We start from the raw sequence: 19,705 nt of genomic DNA, 5'->3' as shown, positions 1-19,705 counted from the left end.
CCCCCCCAATGTCCTATCGCTGTAGTACACAAACTGTGTTACAAAATAAAAATAATTTTTTTTTATATTGGGTATACATGTAGCACAAGTGACTATAAATTATATATAAAAAAACATTTTAAAATATTGGTTAGAACAAAAGTTATCTCATCTGTCAGGTATTCCTGTGTTACATCCTATGTTTGAGGGTATGTGACATGCATTTGAGTGAACGGTTACGATGATGATGATTGTGGAGATAAAAGGACAAATAAGGACATCTCAAGGGAGGCTTGGTTTCTGCAGTCTGCAATTACTTGTTTTTTCCCGGTTTTATATAAGTGGCTACTTCAATCGAGTTGAGTCGCTTGTATGATATTTTTTTTTAATTAGTCTTTGAACCACGTGAGTAGGTATATGTGGTATTCCGGTGTCGTTATGGAGTTGTTTGTTATGCGTAACATATTCTTATTTTGACTTCGACAATAACCAAGCACAACCACAACTCGTACCTATACGGTCAATAGGAGCGAAAGTGCGCGAGTGAACTGTTGGGTGAAATACCGCCAACATTTACGTGTGACTACCGTGTTTATAATTTTCGAAATTTTCAAAAAAATGTGAAGTTAAATTAGATACTAAAAAAAAATATTATCAAAATAAGTAAGCTTAAAAAATAAATAGATATTATATGTGTATAGGGCCGAGAACTAATAATAGTGTCTAACCGTCGTGTCGATTTTAACATTAAAACAAACATTTGCTGTGTTCATGTCGTTAAATTAATTCTAATAGATATCATCTTGTTTATAAGATAATTATTATGATAATAAACCTTTTATACCGCTCTATTGTTCAGCTAATTTCAGAATATGGTGAGTTGCCCAAGCTGGCATCCGCACACTGCCGATAATGCTCTTCAACTAGAAAGGGTTCATAGTAGGTTTTTGTGATTCGTCAGCTGTTATTTGGCTATTAATGTCCCCTTTTTAGATTATGTTAAGCTTCTTGCTCAAAATCCTGTTCGTTGCTAAGCATTGCAGCATTATACCCATACAATTATTAATTTTAATTGTTTCCTTATTTTTAGTTTAAGCTGAACTGTAGGAACTCAATAATTTTTTCAAGCTGCTTGTACATACCCAGTCCCGTAACTACACGAGTGCTAAGTGGTGCTTGCTGAAGCTCCCCTCCCATCGGCCTTAATTTAATTAGGCACGCCAAGTGCCTTGTATTTATAATTTCAAATACCTATAGTCATAATACCATAGTCATAGGTGTCTTTATAAGTAGCTGGTATACGACGGCCGATAATTTACTGTTTTCAATTTTATTTTCCCATGATTTCGGTTTAATTATCTCACAAATGATTGAAATTGAAAATGAGAACCATTATTATCCCTTATCATTTTGTAGTTACGTGGGTAAATATCACAGATATGTATAATAACTAGATACCCGACTCCATATACAACATTATTAAATTATGATGCCCGACGCCATTTGCAACTTTGGCAATGTTTACATTTATTCATATACATATTTACTTATACATACATATATACTGATAATACTATTTTGCCCTAGTTGTAAATGGCTGCCAGCGTCATTGATAAGAAGAAGTCGGGTATCTAGTTATTATACATATCTGTGGTAAATATAATATTATACACTACGATTGCCCGTTTGTTTTTTTTCACTGCGTCATAACAGACTAAGTATCGAATAATTTTAGACAATTTTTATACAGACGCTCCCAGAATCTGAGGCATGATATTTGTCGTCCAGAAACATAACAATTGTGGTAAATAAATATGACACTGTCGGTCTAGGAAAACAGTAAAATATGTTTTCCTGAGAAGCTGCTTTAAATGTGGGTATTTTATGTTCAATTAAAAAAAAATATATATATTTAAATAGGTAATGTAATATATAAAAACATATTGTAAAACCAATACATTCATCACTATGCTTACCCCCATCCCTCACCTCATTATTATTTTACTATTTAAAAACGTGAAAATGTTTACATAAAACATATATGTGTATTAACATGTACCTCAATTGGACATTTCTGGTTGAACTACTGCTAAAATATCATACTAGCCAGTCTGGGCAAGGATCAGTTTTTTGTAAATTAAACAACCTAATAATATATAATATGGAACATTCCATTACAAAAAAGGAACAACAAGGCAAATTGATGGCTACACAGCATTCTATCTATAAAGCATTACTAACTTCATAATCAGCTTCGGGTTATTTTAGAAAAACCCAATTATCACAGTGCACTGAAGCTATAGGTAATTAGAAATAATTATATACACTTAACAATTTACATTGAAAATATATAAAATAGGAATTGGGTAAACTTAGGCAAAATACATTTATTATAGAAATAATACAGTAGATACTAAAATGCATAGTTCTTGATCAATGCCATTTATAAACGTAGAGGTGTATAAATAATACATGACGGTAGGTACAAAAAAAAAGGGTGATTAAATTATATGGATTTAATTTGTTTACCCTAAATGTACACCTTAATTAATACAACTTAACAAATACAATATGTATAGTTTACATAAGACATAATATGATAAATTTAATAAAAAAAATTCTTAGTTTAAAACTAATATTATCTTAAAAGTTTTCAGTCGTTTATCTGCACATTAATGCGCATCGACAACATTATTTTCAAATGGAATGTTTTTTCTTTTCTTTAAATACAATATAAATAAAATGTTTGTCCATCCTTTACAAGGGTTTCAAAATAATAACGTACATATCACAAATGGCAACAATACAAAATAATAATTCATACTAACAAATATTTGTAGAGGAAAAAAAAATAATTTTAATGAACTTACTATATACTTTCTAAGATGAGGATAAAAGAAAATATATTCTAATAACCAACTTTTTATAGTATATAAATAAAAAATAATAATATAGTTCTTTGTTGAGGATACAAAAACACATAAAAAAAATCAACAAAATCTTTGATTTAACGAAGTAATAATTTACAATAATAATAAAAAAAAATTGAATATTGTTTATAATTAACACGTGGGTATCTCCTAAGTTTTATATGTACTATAGTCGAATGTTGTAATAATAATATTATAATATTAAGTATTACAGTGTTCAAGCAAAATGTATAGTAGTAAAATATAAACTATTATTAAAATAATATGGAATGGAGTTAAAAATATTTTGATTTTTAGACATAATATTTTACGGTTATCTCTTAGTCAATTGAATTCTGTATGCCGATGTGTGCATAATAATTAACCCTGATTGATTTTTCATATATTTACAAATAAGTACAATGCGTGTAAAAAGTTCTTAGTTCAAAATGATCCAATGGCAGTATACAAATATTATTAAAACATTTTAAGTACCTAAAAAAATAAACATCAATTGCCAATAACACATTGAGTAACAATATTTTTGGATCAGATTTTTTGAAACCACGTTCACAGGAGAAAACGCCCGTTCCCCGGAGAATTATAAATCTCGGAATTTCATAAAATTCTATAGAAAAATATGCAAGTAATTACTGGAAAGCGATTTAACTTAAATTGAAAACATTGCACAAGCGAAACAAATATTATACATAGTTTAATGTTGACGCCTACAAAGATTTGTGATTTTGTTACAAAAAAAAAAATAAAAAATAAATAAATAAAGACAAAATAATATAATTAGACTAAAGCAGTCTGTTGTTGAGATCACGAATCAATTTTTGAATTCAATACAAAAATTTGACTTCGTTACTGTCAATAATACACAAAACAATTAATAGTAAAATGAAAATAAAAATATTTTTAGTAAATATTGTTATTGGATAATTGTCATTAGAGCACAGTCATCTCTCTGTACAAATGATTCGTTTTTTAATGTTTTATATAGTCGGTACTTAAGTCTAGGTATGTACTCGCTATATAACCTTACAGATAACATATGCACCGGTAACTGATTATTCAGAGCGAATTTCAAATGTGTGTTAGCACCACGACTCGGGATGAGTATTGCGGTACGTTTCACTTTCTTCATCACTTGGATCTTCGCCATACATATCAGCCAGTTTGCGGAATCTCGGTCCAAAGTTAGACAGGTAATCAAAGTTTAAGTCTCCATCATCTGTACCTATATACACATATATGAATAAAGATAAAATATTAATTAAAAATTCAGAAAAAGTTCTTTTGAATATTAGTGTTAAATGATTAAGACTTAAACTAACCTGAAGCTAATGATGAAAGTGATCCAACTGAATTGCCTTCACCTTCATACATATAATTGCGAACATCATCATACGGACCTAAATCTGGATCATTATCTACCGAGTTCAGTTTGTCACCAAGGAAGCCACAAATATCAGGAACTTCATCTGGAGCTGAAAAGTAAAGTAATTATAATGATTATAATACATACAAATATTATACTGTATAACTACAGTAAAACCAGTGTTCAGCATTGAGATTAGTATTTGTAATTGTAAAATGAAAAAGTATATTAGAACTAGAGGACTGCTTATTTGAATCACCTTCTAGCGATGAATAATAATACAGTCTACTTCAATATTATTATAGCATCTTTAGAAATATTTTAGTCTATGCAAATAAAAACTTCTACAGTTACATTTATACAGTTTAAAATAAAATGCATTATTATAAAATATATATAGGTGGTTAAGTGTAAAATATAAGCCGAGTCCAAACTTAAGATACATTGTCAAAGACATGTGTTTGGACAATGACAGCAACAAAAATGTATGATACCGTCTATAATAAGAAATCAGAAACATATTGTCTTCCTTCAATGTATCCTAGGACACGGCTTGATAGATGTATAATTTTGGAATACTATTAATACATTATTTAAATTCTGACCAAAGGAAATATATTAGTTTTACAATATGTGTTATTTAATTTTTATATAAATTTAACTAAATGTGAAACATATTTAACAAATATTGTAGGTCAAATATAATTCAACATGAAAATAAAATAAAATTATTAATTTAGTTCCACCACAATAATTTCTGCTCAAACTCAATTTTCAAATTTCAATACATAATTGTTAAATGTAAATAAACAAAGGCTTACCACGTTTTTGTAATAAATTTCCAGAATCATCAAATCCTTGATTAGGTTCTGAGCCATCAAACATAAGCCGCAAAACGTTCAAGTCATATCCGGTCATGTCTCCTTCGCCGCCACCTTCATCTTCATAGTTGATTATGTTTTCTCTAATATCATCAGTGTCTTTGTACAAATCATCAGACTTTCTTCTATGCACCACTACTGCTAGCAGCAATACTAAACAAATACAATGTTTATTTAGTAATGTTGAATATTTTGATTTCTGAGGATTAACTTACTCAATAACACAGCTAGACACACAAAGATGGCTATCAAGAAGCTAGCGTCAATACCAAATGACACAGCAACTGCTGTACCGTGTGTACATGAAAAATCAACATTGCGAGACATACTAGGAGCGCCCAAGTTGTATAAATGACCGTTGAAAGTTAAATTACGAATGCAACCGTTAAATCCATTGCTAAAAGGTTTATGAGTCCAATTGCGTGTGGCTGCTATTGCTTTAAGGTCGACGAATGATCCACCAAGTTGTAAAGGTCCATTGACATTTAAATATTCGTTGAGTCCTATTGGAGGGCTAAGGCTTAAACATGATGGAAGATTGCAGCTGTCTACTTTCATTTCAATGCTCTATAACACATTACAAATTATGGATATATTGATAAACATAAATAATTATGTTTGTGTAATTATAAGTACAGTTTTGGTCCAAATAATTTCAATGCGATGTGGTTCTCCGTCAGATATTTTAATTTGTTTTTGTCCAATTTTGAGTGTTCCAGAGCCATAGTCTACCAAAAGTACAGGATAACCATCTTTGAGCTCCAATGACATAAAATCTGCAGATTATAATTATATTTATTATTTAATAAAAGATATTTGATGTTTAATTTAATTTGTTCCAAATACCTTGTACAGACAGTGGAGACGGTTTGACACTGCTAGGCCCGGCGTAAAATAATAGACCGTTGTCAACAGAGGTGCGCACTTCCAATGACATGTGAGACTCCATACAAGATTGTAAGGACGGGTATAAGGCATAACCTTCACCGTAAAAACCAATGCTGAGAATTTCACATCGAGGTCCTTCGAAACCAGAAGGACACTGACATACAGTACTAAAAATATAAAGACAGTGTCATTAACTAAACTGTTTTAGTTCAATATCAAATTAATATAAAAAATTTACCCATCTGATGTTGGAGTACCACCATTATGACACGTGATTTTAGTGGTTGCTCTCTGTTCACACTGGCAAAATGGATCTATTACAGCTCGTATCCCAACGAACGATGTGGTATTTGTGTAAACAGCAGCTGGTTCATTGCTCTTGTTCAAGAAATTTGTACAGGACGATTCACAATATAGTTTTTCGACAAGACATTCATCAATATTGACCATGAGAAAATGTGACACCTAATTCTTTTTCAAGCTATAAAATATATTTAAAAACCAATAATTAGTTGTGTAATAAGTTCAATTATTTTTGTTACTTACCTCTTGTTGATGTTTATCAATAGCAGCATTGATCCTTTCAGGTTGATAATATGGGGAACCATGAGCGGAAAAACGTACATCCAATTGGGTAGTGTTGGGATTGTGAGGAGAATGCAAAATAGTAAATACATCAACATTTTCAACAGTGGCATTTAAAATTGAAGCCAACCGTTTCTTTAAAATAGTTGCCTTACTTATGTTGTCCTAAATTAATATAAAAAATATTGTTGCTATAAATCGCTTACATAGAAAATGGTAGGGTTTAATTAATAAAATAATACATACCGGACCAGGAGTAATAAATTCTTCAGCTGAAATTCCTGCTAATCTAACTGATCCTGACTTATCAACAGCTTCTTCAGGTATTTCCTTAACAGTGACAATAACAGTCGAATTCACTGTATGTCTGGGGATCTTCATTCCTTGTTCCGTGATTTCAAATTCCAAGACAAAAGTCTGTTCTTTGGTGTTTTGTAGCATAGTGATCATTCCAGTTTCTGATTTAAGGTCAAAGCGTTCATGCGGCCCATGTAGCCACTTGAACTTTTTGTCGGGCAAATCCCAGTCGTCCAAGTCATCAACATACACGCGTCCAATTTCCATGTCTGGAGATTCACCTTTATACGTGTAAACAAATATGGAGCTCCTACCAGGCTTCATTGGATTGTCGTTCTCATCACCTATTACTACTTGGAGTGTACTCGTCCCCGTTAAATTAGGTATTCCACTATCAGTTATTGTTATGGGTATATTATAAAACTTTTTCTCCTCACGATCAAACGTGGTTAACGCCTGAAGTTCAACACCTGTAAATGATATACAGAGAAAATTAGTAAAATTTTAGAAAGGATTAATTTATAATTTATTTAACAAACCGGAAATTCCAAATTTTGTTTTGATTTCGTAGGAGGCATCAGATGAGATGAAAAATTCAAATGGTGCACCGTTTTCAGGTCCATCATTATCTTTGGCGGCAAGTCGTGTTATTGTTCCGGATAATTGATTCTCACGCCAAACTACTGGTTGGGGCTGAAAAAATAAAACAAACAAATGTATTACAAAGAACAGTTACTTTCCATGATTAAACTAATTTTCACAAAGATTGTTTTTTATAAATAAATGTAATAAATATATTTTTTATTTTTTTAAATTATAGTTTAATATCTTTAAAGAGCAATTCAATTAAGGTTGCAGTTATATGTTATCCGAATCAATTCTATTTCATTGTCAGGTAAAAAGATTAAAAATATCTATATAATAAAATTAAGTGGCGGGATAATCGTGACCATGTTTCTCAAGAGATATTAGACAGATTCAATTTATTTTTTTTTCAATACATTCTTTTCGTCGAGAAGAAGAACGTATCGCCAATTATATTCGTGTCAGGACGCCACCGGTAGGGGCTCAAACGGGGATTATGAGATTTACGATTGAAATTTTCGTTTATTAATGGTTGCTATTGGTTACAGGAGAAATATTTAGTAGAAATTAGTATTTATTTGTTATTAGTCCCCATTTGGGAACACCAGGGACAAGCATGAGTAATCACAATATTTTAAGAGTTATATTTTTTTACGCGCAACGGAGTGCACGGGATCAGCTAGTTTATAATATATTAGACTGTACAACTGTAGTATGAATAAATCTTAATGAATTCCTAATAAAAAAAAAACTGGTTATTTGTCTTAACTTGACCTAACCTGCAATTATCTTGAATAAGGATTTATACTCTGTTCAGTAATTAGCACTGTCCAATAACTTACCATATCTAAATATGGTGCATTGTCGTTAATGTCTCTAAGTGCAATGATGACTTCTGTGGTTTGTTGCAAGCTCTTCGGACCACCGCCTTCGTCGCTAGCTTGTATGATGACTTGCCACGTAGCATAACCGTTTGGTGGATCGCGGTCAAGGGGTTTTATGAGAGACAGACATCCATTTTTGTTGATGGTCATTAACTTACGTTGGTCATCTTTGACCACAGAGTACACAATACGCTGATCCACTGATCGGTCCTGAATATCTGGATCGTATGCTTCCAACTACAAGAGGATAAACATTGTATTAGTTATACATTTTTTTTTTTAAAGCACACAAAATAGTATTTTGTAAACGCTTACTGTAGTAATGCAACCTGGCACGAGTTCTTCTTCTGTGATTGTGATGTTTCCGTCGTACGGCCGGAACACTGGCGGGTTGTCGTTGACATTGGATATTTTTATCTCTACTGTGCAGTAGTCCTCGTAAGCTCCGTCAAAAGCTCTCACTTTCAATACATACTGCGGGATTTCATAATACATACACATTATTATACCAACTTCGGCAAACGCTGTTAGCGCGTGTGGTTCGATTGCGTGGTAAGTGGGAGGTACTTACGTTAGTAATGTTTTCGTAGTCCAGCTGACTGTTAACTTTTATTTTTCCGGTCGTGTTTTCGATCAGGAACGCGTTGTAGATGTTTCCATCCACAATGCTGTACGTGACCGGGGACGCAGTGTCGTCGTCTAGGGCCTTCACTTCCGTGACCAGAGCGTTCAAGTTGGCGTCTTCCGGTATTTCTTCCGCTTCGTAAACGGACTGGGTAAAATGAGGAGGATGGTCGTTTTTGTCGGCGATTTCGATCCGGAATACTTGTTCGCCTGTTCAACAACATTTATATATATAAGTAAATAAATATACAACATCACCACAGTGAATATAGTTGTAGCGCTTTAGTGTAATGGCGTGGGCGTGACGGAAAGAGTTGTTTATTTGGTCGAACGTCTGCACTGAGGGTTACTAATTATCGTTCTAATAATACGAGTGTATAACAGTTAAATCAAGCCAGTGGCCGTAATTATAAATTTGTTCCGGGGAGGGTTTATATCTTCATCGTTTTTTTACGAACATATTATTATCACGCATTCGCGGCCCAGACCCTATGTCACCAACCCCTCCCACTATTTGGGTTGGTGTCCAAATAATTTCAAACACAACATTCTGTATGTAAAACTAGCGTATGGTATTTAAGTAGGTTTCGATATTAGGTTATAATTTATTTTTGAAAAAATTAAGACGCTTCAAAAACCTTTATTAATATTTTCAGTATTTTCATTGTCACGCAATTTAAATTTAAATACAATATTCTCCATATTTTTTTCCCGATAATTAATGTCATACAATGCACGCGTTAATTTTTACGTTTCTCTCAACGGTTATAAATATTGTAATATAATATATTGTATTATGACAGTTTATTTTTATTTGTTATAATTTGTTTTCATTATTGAGAAGAATACAAGTCTCGCGGCCGCAGAAAACTCTGCACCGTTCATAATATAATATATATATGGTTATGGGTACCCATCCAGTGCCCCATCTAGACATTTTGTGCCTCGGTGCATAAAAAAATTGGCACCCTCTGAGCCACGGTGAAAAATAATTGCTCCCCCTTAAGGGGCCTACCCATGGAAAATATGGGAGATAGATCCTCACTAACCTTTTAGATTTTGAACACAGAAAAGAATATTTGTTTTACAATGTGTGCTCGTTTTAAAAATATTGTTTAGTAATTGCTTGATACTCTCTCTGCAAAGATACATTTGAATTTATGTCACTTAAATCTAGCTTATAATTCATCATAATATAAGATGTATTTTTTTTAACATATTTAAGTAGGTACTTCATGAATAAATAAAATAAAATTATATAAAACTATGCAAATTAATATTATTTAAAAAAAATTCAAACAGCTTAATACTATATAATAATATATAATACTATTATATACTAAATTATATTATATTAAAATCATAAAATTTTTATAATTCACAAGTAAACAAATTTCTGACCACAACATTTTGGCGCCCCTAAAATACTGGTGCCCGGGGCGGTTGTACACAGCGCCCCCCCTAAATGCGGCCCTGTACCCATCTATAAATATTGTTGTTGTACCAAAATCAAGGTCTTAAGACGGGTCTCGGAGGGTGTTTTCCCCGGCCACCAACCCCGTAGCGCCCGCAGTTTATTACAATAATCATTAGCATTCTACCGAAAGAGAGACGACGACGACATCCGTCGCGCCCTTGTACTCACCCTTGTTGTGTTCACCGGTCGAGTACAACGCTGACGGCGCGTTGTCCGTGGCGATTACCTTGACGTTGTACACGTCTTGTTTCTCGCGGTCGAACATCACAACCGTGGTTATGTTACCGGTGTACGGGTCGATGGCGAAATAATCGCGGTTGTCGGCCAACTCGTACGTTACGCGGTTGTTTGCCATGCTCGAGTCGGCGTCGATCGCTCGGACCTGCATCACGGCTGTGCCGGCCGGTTCGTTCTCCAGAACGGAACCGGACACGACCTCGGTGAACACCGGTATGTTGTCGTTTACGTCTTCCACTTGGATGTTCAACTGGTGTTCAGCAGCCAGGTTGTGCTTGTTCTGATAAAATAAAAGAAGCCCGTCACAAGCATTAAATATGTATACAATACACCACAATTATATAGAATTATTGCGTTTATCGCGGTGTATTATTGGCTCTGCGAAGGGGTACCTACATATACGGAAAACACATTAGGGGCGGGGGTAGTGGTGGTGTCATAAGTATGACAATTAATAGATTTAATAACAAAGTAATCTTCCACGGATCGAAGAAATTGTATTTTTTCAATAAAACTCAATTCAATCGTTTCTTATATAATAATTATTATTATACACAAAAACAAATTGTAGGGGTAATTATTTATATACCGATTTTTTTTTCAACGAAACCATGAAAAATAATTTGGGTTATCGGGTTACTTTTTATCTGAGATAGCCAGCTTACGGAGACAATTTAATTTGAGTCAATAATATTTTAAAAGTAGAATCATTAATTTTAATTAACAGTAGGTATTCAAATAATAGATAATTAAAATTTTTGAGTTTCAGCACAAGGACAAACACGATGAGATTGCAATCTGTATTCCCAGCGCATTATGTATTGTCTCCGTCTTATACCAACGTACAACTCATCAAATTTACGTTCATAAGACTCTATTTTGTGTTGTTAACTTCAATATTATAGTGGATTTACCTATAATTATGAAACTTAAAGGTAAACATAATTAATATTATCTTGAGCGTCTCTACGAGCTTCTGTCAATTTTTTTTTATCTTAAAGACAGTTATAAGTTATAATTATGTCAAAATGTCTTACTCGCTTCATAAATGAAATAACGATAAAAACTCAAATAATTATAGTATATATTTACCTTTAAATCACATAGGTCAATAAATTACCCTTAAATTAAAATTAATGGCACATAATAATGGATTCTGCTGAACACAAATTTGATATGTTTTACGTTTTGTAGGGCAGAGACAGACAACAGATATGGGAGTGGAACGTCCTCTTAAAATATTCTGTAGACGGCAGACAGCGGGCTGAGGTATAAATACACACATATACATACAAATCTTTTGTTGCATGTTATTATTACAACAGTATACACTCTCGGGTTGACGGTCGACGTATGTATATAATATTAACGTAGACTATAATGCGCAGTGGAATATAATAATATGTAAACAACACAAACGTTTTACCTGTATTCGAATGTTAAGAATGTACTCGGATATCGATTCGTAGTCCATGTGCCTCGATAATCTGATATGAGCGGTGTTACCTTCGGATTCCAATCGGAAAGTGTTCAATTTGTTTGATTGTTCCGTTCGGCCAGGCACCAATTCGAAAACCGGCGCTTTTTCATCGGTGTTCGATCTACACATAAAGAGGCCAGGCCAAACCCGACAATAAATTATAACAACGTTTCGCAGGCACGGACATTGTTTTTTTTTTCTTTTGGAATTGGCTTATAAATTATTACAGGGAGTGATGAGACACAACTTACGCTGCGATGATGGTGGCTATGTCGAAACTGAAATTAGTCAGGTTCTCCGGCAGACTTATGATTCTGTCGGGCTGGACGGAAATGAACGTCGGTGCTTTTTTGTGTGATTCGACCACCAAGATCTCTAGATCCATCGTGGCCGACTTGGGAACCAAGCCTTGATCTGTGGCAGTGGCCCGCATCTTGAACTTGTAGCCGGGATCTCGCTAAAATAACAATAATATATTACAAATATATCAGGTTTAACGAGAAAAATTATTATATAAAATAAAATCAATTCGATTGCAATGCGATATAATTATACGTACGTCGATTGCGCGATCCAAGTAGATGACGCCTGTGTTTTGATCGATGCGGAAATAATTCGAGTCCTGCGGCATTCTGGGCGACAAATCGTATTGTATGGCACTGTTTATACCGTCGTCGATATCCGTGGCCGATATTCTCATCACTTCACTTTTGGATAGCAAGTCTTGGGGTACGGATTCAACATAGTTCTTAAAAAAAATTAAAAACAATCAATACATTTCTGCACACACATTATAGTATGACTGTCACAGCCGTTTAAAAGCAACAAATTGCAGATAGATAGTAAAAAAAAAAAAATATTATAAAAACAAAATATCATGCGACATGCATTCCAAACGCTTTTTGCACGTTTTCGTGTAAAAAAACGCCTAGCATAATAAAAAAATTGATTTTAAACGTTGAAGTCGATCACAAGTGTGTTGATAAAAAAAAAAAAAAACGCGTAAAAAATTAGTCCATCTGAACGAAATCCATGCAGAGAAAAATAAAAATAACAAATAAACGAAACTCGGCAAATTAATAATTAATATAATATCATAAGATATTATATTTATTATATTCGGCGGGGCGCATGCAAGAACACCTCGTACCTTATAGTTGAATCCTCGATAGACCTGGATTCGATGTATGTACAATACAGGTAATGTATAAAGACAGTAATAATAGTAGTTGTAATAATGTTATTATATCGTGTTGATGATTCGTTTGTATGTAATAATAGGTTGCAATTGGTGAACTGCATCCGGACGGTATTAATACAGACGCGCATACGGTTTTGCGGTTGCAGTGAGGGGAGTGTTCGTACGGAGGGTGGTTGTGTTATATCGTACCGATTACCGAACCACCAACTGCACTATCACGTGAATGTACCTGACCGCACGATATCATATCATTTTATACGAATAATGTACTCACCACTTTGTCGAAAACCGGCGAGTTGTCGTTCTCGTCTTGAATGGTCACTTTGATGGTGCACACATCGTCTAGATGCGGTTTCCCGTTGTCCGTGGCTCTCACAGACAAGTATACTTCTTTTTCGCGGGTCGGTTCGTCCCGGTCGAACATCTGCGAATAATAAACAGCACAAAGTGGTAAGAGCCGGGGCCTGATCGGTGATAACTTAATTGCTCTCACAGTATACAGACACGATAGCGGTGATTTTCTACGTTTTCAGCATATAAGTTTATTTTTTTTATATATATTACAAACAAAAACATTTTTAATAAATATACCTATTTTATAAGTCATATAAAATTAACTGTAAGTATAATTAATTATCATGATTAATATAATTATGACTTAAAGAAAAAAGCATGTATTCCACATCAAATTTAAAACCGATTTATTGCTGTTTTATATAATATTCAAACAACCCTTTACAAATTAGTTTAATCATAAATAAATAATAGTATCAATAATTGACTATCCTAAGTCTTCCCATACCTTCCTACTAGAGCTGGTCTCAAGAAGGGGCATATAAACCGCAGATAAATGCGTATGCAGTGACCTATATAATATAGTTTGGCGAAAACGAGGACGGAATTCTAAAAATTAAAGAAAAACCGTTTCCCTGCCCCTCATCGCCCCTTCCAGGCCAAACATTGACAAATACGCCACTGATCGTGTCTATATATATAAACGCATAATATAAATGTTATACTTACGTGTCGGGTGGTGATCTCTCCAGTCTGCGCGTCGATGGAGAACTTTGGACGTTCGCCGGGTGCGCTGACAAATGTGTACGTGATTGTACCTCCATTGTCCGGTGGGTCCTTGTCGAACGCTTTGACCTGACAACGAGAAAACGGACACGTGTGAGATTTATCGGAGCGTGAAACGCACATTATTATTATTATTATCGTCGACATAATCATCATTATTATATAGTGAACTGTTTTTATGGTCGACGCCGATTTTTGAAGATCATTATCATTATAATTCGCACGAATAATCATCGTATGAGCAAAACGAATTGGGACGGGCACGCCAAACAATAGGGTTGCCTAATCGAAATCGATTTGGATATAATATATTATTATTATATCATATATGCATTCGAAAGGGTAAAACGAAATCGGTAAAACTATATAGGTATATAATATATAAGTATATTATAATAAATACAATGTTTATTATGCACGCGGTACATGAATATTTAGTTTAAATAGTCAAAATTGATATTGGGATATTAGCAAAGAATATATTTTCAAACTATAAACTATATGCTGCTCCTATCCGATAATACAATAATAATAGTTATAATAATAATTATACAATATTAAAATACGGTTTGAATTGTTTGTACACAAATGTGTGATAGAGAAGAAAAAAACATTTGTTAATGTCAGAATATTATACAATAAAAAATGTATATATTTATAGATCCCTAACCTGACCTACTTAACCAAATAAATCGAATTGAGAATGTTCTCAATATGATACCTACAGTAGTGACTGGTATAAGTATATATAATACCATCATCACAACTGTAATTACTAGTGGCAGTATTTTTTTTAATTTGATTAATTTTTTTTAGGTGTACCATGTACTTACGTTCCAGCAATTATGCCGTCCGACGGGGTTTATTCTTTATAATATAGTGTAATATGTGTAGTGTAGTACATATTTATATATATATATATATATATATATATATAATTTTAATTTCATGCCTTTTAAAATATTGTCATTTTTTGTACACATAGGTAGTAGGTGCCTACATATTTATAATCGATCGAATATCGATGGTCACCGGGATTTTACCGTATAGAGCTAACTTGACGCTAACACACTACAATCAAGGTACAGTATAATATGTATAATTCAATTTAACAACAATTATTATAATATGTTTACCCACGATGTCGACCCACGTGCAGTTTTGAACCTTTTAAATACAGTTGCCGTTATAGTAGTGATAATACATATATAATAGTAGAGGTATAGGTCGTAGTGGCGGTTGTATGTAGTAGCCTATATAAACCACAACCTACGTTGTGAAATATTTTATAACCGTTTGTTTAATGTATAAATGGTAGACGCACAGCGTGTCTATTTAATTATTAACGTCGGATTGTTCTCTATTATTGACATCGCTAGTCAATTTTTAATCCGATTATTTAATATTCTCGTGCGTACCGATATATTATATACATACATATATAAATATATATAGTCCGAATTACGTTTTAATTACACATCAATAGACGAAAATATGAAACGGTGTACATTTTTAGAATAAGTTTTTGTTTTGTATAATATAATATAATATTAATATATAGTATTATAGTTACAATAGGTGGCTTGTTAGTAGTAGTAACAATATCGATCGATGAAATTCTTTTTCACAGGTGTATTATTGTTATATTTCAAGGCTGCAGCAGTAGTTCAATTATTTATCCGCCGGTGATTTATAAATTAATTTAGATTGTTTTGTCGTCAATTTAGTGATCTTTTCAAATTTTCATTCGGTGTAAAAGAACGCCTGGCGGATATAAAATTAATCGAAATCTCAAAAGTGTTGATTATTATTTTAAAGCGTACATATATAATGTAGTTCAGTGAGGGTGATAACAGTAATGTTAAATGTACAAAGAAACTGTAAACGGATTTTGTTATTATTAAATTTATATTTAATTATTATATAATCATATCGCCTAGTCGGTTCCAAAAAAATATTAAAAGAACCTAAATACCTAATTTAAAGAACAATGAATTATTGTTGAAACTAAACATTGGTTAGGTAGGTAGGTGGTTAATGGTTATCAGAATTATATACCTACAGACATTATTGTATCAACCGTATAAAAAATTTAAGTTTCTATAATTATGTTAATGATTTTTGAATTTTAAAACTTTTAACTATACGGGTGGGCGGATAAAAATCAATTAAGTATTTTAATATAATAATTACGATAACACGGTATTATAAATTTAGGTACACCAATGTAGTAGAATGTAAATAATTTATTTACTGGATCTCGTATTAATATGTTCTTATGTATTTCTTCATTCAATAATATAACATTATAACGGCATGGTGCCTTAGTTAGGAAATTTAGTTACTCTACCAATATATAGTACTAACTACTAGAATAGTGAGTTAATTTTTATGAGTATATTTTAAGTCTATAATTAATATACAAAAAAAAAAAATAATTCTGAACACCCGAAGACAGGACAACACCTGAGGTGTGCACGAACCAGAGAAGTCAGTGCAGATCACTGAGTGAAATGCAATATAACTATGAAATTTGTTTCGAAGAATGTTGTACTTTATCACTGCAATTGTTATTAATATTATCATAATATATAATATATAGTTGAATGATTATCATTCAATGAGGGCATAATATACAATTATAATTTATAATAATTAATCATGTATTGGACGAAACGATCAAATATATTATCATTATTATGTATATTATCATCATGCAGCACCACAGCTAGGATGCGAATCCGATGTTTATTTTTACGACCAATGTATATCTGCGTAAACACGTAAACGCGTCACGAAAATAACTCGGAAAATTAATTGTTAATTAATTGCAATATAATAGACTTTAAAGTCTATAACAATAGAGTTGCTTACCAAAGTTTTAATTGTTATATTTTGAGTGGAGTTATGTAATAATTTACACGCCAAATAATATGGCATACCTGCCTATTTATTATGTAACCGCGGCGTCGATGCCGGGCTACATACGACATACGGTCGTATTATATACGTTCACAAATCACTCGGGTAAATATTTTATTCAGTACGGTTTTGTACTTTACGTGTAGTTTCCGAAAGCATAGAAGTAGCACGTAGGTATACAGTAAGAAGGCGGATTTAATATTATAATAATGTATAGGTTAGTGGAGCGGATCCGACGGCATTAATAATCTGTACATAGGTTATGTATAGTTAGGCAGAGCAGACGGGTCTACGAATATAATATAGTAATACCATACTATTGTCACGGAGATAATTATATAAAATCAAGACTATTAAGCGAAGGCTACCTATCAGTGACACAAGATTATATCAGACGAAATTTCGAATATAGATTGTTTTATGTATAAGTTACCACTCTGTTCAATTTCGATGTAATTTTGTCAACAAGAAAATAAACGAAAAGAAAAAGTATTATGATATTATACTCACGGTGAACACATAAGTGTTGGTCGGTTGTTCTTCCTTGACGCTGGGCTGGTAATTCAAACAGTTCGTGAACACCGGCTTGTGGTTGTCCTGTACCGTCAATCCAAGTTTAGGGCCAAATCCTCGGTTGTCCTGGAAATTTAACACGAAAAATAATTACAATGTTTTCACGTTGCGGAAAATCACGGATAGGGAGGAGATCTACATCATGTTATATAATAATAAATACACGCTACGATTTCCAGCGCACTAGCTGCTGCAACAGATTAAACCGCTATACCCCAATACATATACCATAAACGCATTTAAACACGTAATTATATGTTTGCACACACCGACGTGGTGCATCAGTACGTGCTTTTATTGAACATTTGCCGATATCAATTACGCGGACGAGCTTTTGAACATTTATGCATTGCGTGTAGGCCGACCTAGACAGACGGGGCTATGCGGTGTACCTATACACGCAGGTACAGAAGGTGCTTAGCTCGATCGATGTAAGTTTATAAAAATGGCCCTGCATGGTCAATCATATAATTCCTATTTCTATACCATATAAGCAACAGTGCATGATGCGATTATCACAGGGGTGGCAGAGAAGGTCGGGTGGGTGAAGGACTAATGGATCGCGGGCGGCGGTGTTCGGAACAGGAGAGCGAGGCGAGATGAGCGGATGGGATGTACACGCAGGAGTACAGTCCATGAGCGCATTTATACATCGATTAAAAAGGAACGTCTGCTGAGGTTAGGGTAGCGGGACCATCAAACCACGAAAGGACGGAAATTGTATTACATGATATACATATATTATATCGCATTGTGACGGGCGCGGACAAATCGACGAAAAGTCTTCGAACGCAGAGATTTTCACCGAATTGTAATTAAATATTCACTAATACCACTGCAAGAATCACGACGCACTGCAGCGAGATTAAAAGTAATAATAACGAATAAATAATAGCAGTGTCCCGAGGTGTGAATAAGAAGCGAAAAAAAGTCTTCTAAAGCAATTAGTCATCTGTCGGGAAAGTCGGCGGAAAGAATATTAAAGCGACCGACTGTCTACTGATTTTAAACGATTTTTAATGAGTGTTTTTTTTTTAATATACTATTATATTATATACCAAGTGCATTTTAAATGTACGACTTGGGCTTAAAAGGGATTTTAAGTCCTAAATGGAATTTTAATGGTTGACCGGTCTCTAAGAATTAATACAATAGACGAAAAATTATACACACAATAACCGCTTTCAATTAAAATTTTAAACCGCTATTATAATGTATAACTATGTTTAATTACACCCGTGGTAGATAAATTATTATAATAATTAATAATATATTCCATACATGTTTTCAATGTTTGTATGCTACCTTGGATTTGAGTTGTAACCTAAAATTTGAAAAATCGTACTTACACACATGTATAGAAACAATTAATATTGCGTTTCTGACGATATTATATTATATAAGACTACCTATTGAGATTGTCAACTGTGCCCAACCGTCAATGGCTAAAAAAAATCACCCCGTTTAAGTTCACGATCGAATGTTATGATTAAACATGTTATGACAAATAGCATCGTAGGAAAATCGAACAGCATATTTTGTTGAAATTTTGTTTCGCGACTGTTATCAGATGTATACATAATATACTAGTTTTATTTTCTCGTTATATCGATTGTGAACTACGAATATCGTATCCTTCCACACACACGTTGCGCAATAAATAATAATAAAAAAAAATTCCATCAACAATATTTACGCGATGGGTATACTACGACGAAT

The 19,705-nt window shown here is 33.2% G+C and overlaps 1 protein-coding gene across 1 annotated transcript in view; it reads right to left on the bottom strand.

Annotated features, from left to right (window-relative positions):
* Positions 1–2,341: 2,341 nt before the first annotated feature.
* LOC100161303 (DE-cadherin) overlaps positions 2,342–19,705 on the bottom strand; it is a 102,025-nt gene continuing 84,661 nt past the window's right edge. Inside the window, 22 exon segments of the mRNA XM_029487372.1 lie at positions 2,342–4,131; positions 4,229–4,381; positions 5,094–5,306; positions 5,369–5,720; positions 5,790–5,929; positions 6,000–6,208; positions 6,280–6,500; positions 6,502–6,522; positions 6,588–6,791; positions 6,873–7,393; positions 7,463–7,616; positions 8,351–8,629; positions 8,708–8,866; positions 8,964–9,226; positions 10,662–11,010; positions 12,157–12,331; positions 12,462–12,667; positions 12,770–12,958; positions 13,361–13,384; positions 13,686–13,835; positions 14,435–14,560; positions 17,924–18,052. Coding sequence (XP_029343232.1) covers positions 3,989–4,131; positions 4,229–4,381; positions 5,094–5,306; positions 5,369–5,720; positions 5,790–5,929; positions 6,000–6,208; positions 6,280–6,500; positions 6,502–6,522; positions 6,588–6,791; positions 6,873–7,393; positions 7,463–7,616; positions 8,351–8,629; positions 8,708–8,866; positions 8,964–9,226; positions 10,662–11,010; positions 12,157–12,331; positions 12,462–12,667; positions 12,770–12,958; positions 13,361–13,384; positions 13,686–13,835; positions 14,435–14,560; positions 17,924–18,052 — 4,380 coding nt within the window. The 3' untranslated portion in view covers positions 2,342–3,988.

The sequence above is a fragment of the Acyrthosiphon pisum genome, chromosome A1, assembly GCF_005508785.2.
Source record: "Acyrthosiphon pisum isolate AL4f chromosome A1, pea_aphid_22Mar2018_4r6ur, whole genome shotgun sequence".
NCBI classification, from domain to species: Eukaryota; Metazoa; Arthropoda; class Insecta; order Hemiptera; family Aphididae; genus Acyrthosiphon; species Acyrthosiphon pisum.
Note: the sequence above shows the minus strand (reverse complement) of the source record. Positions and strands in the feature narration are given on the sequence as shown.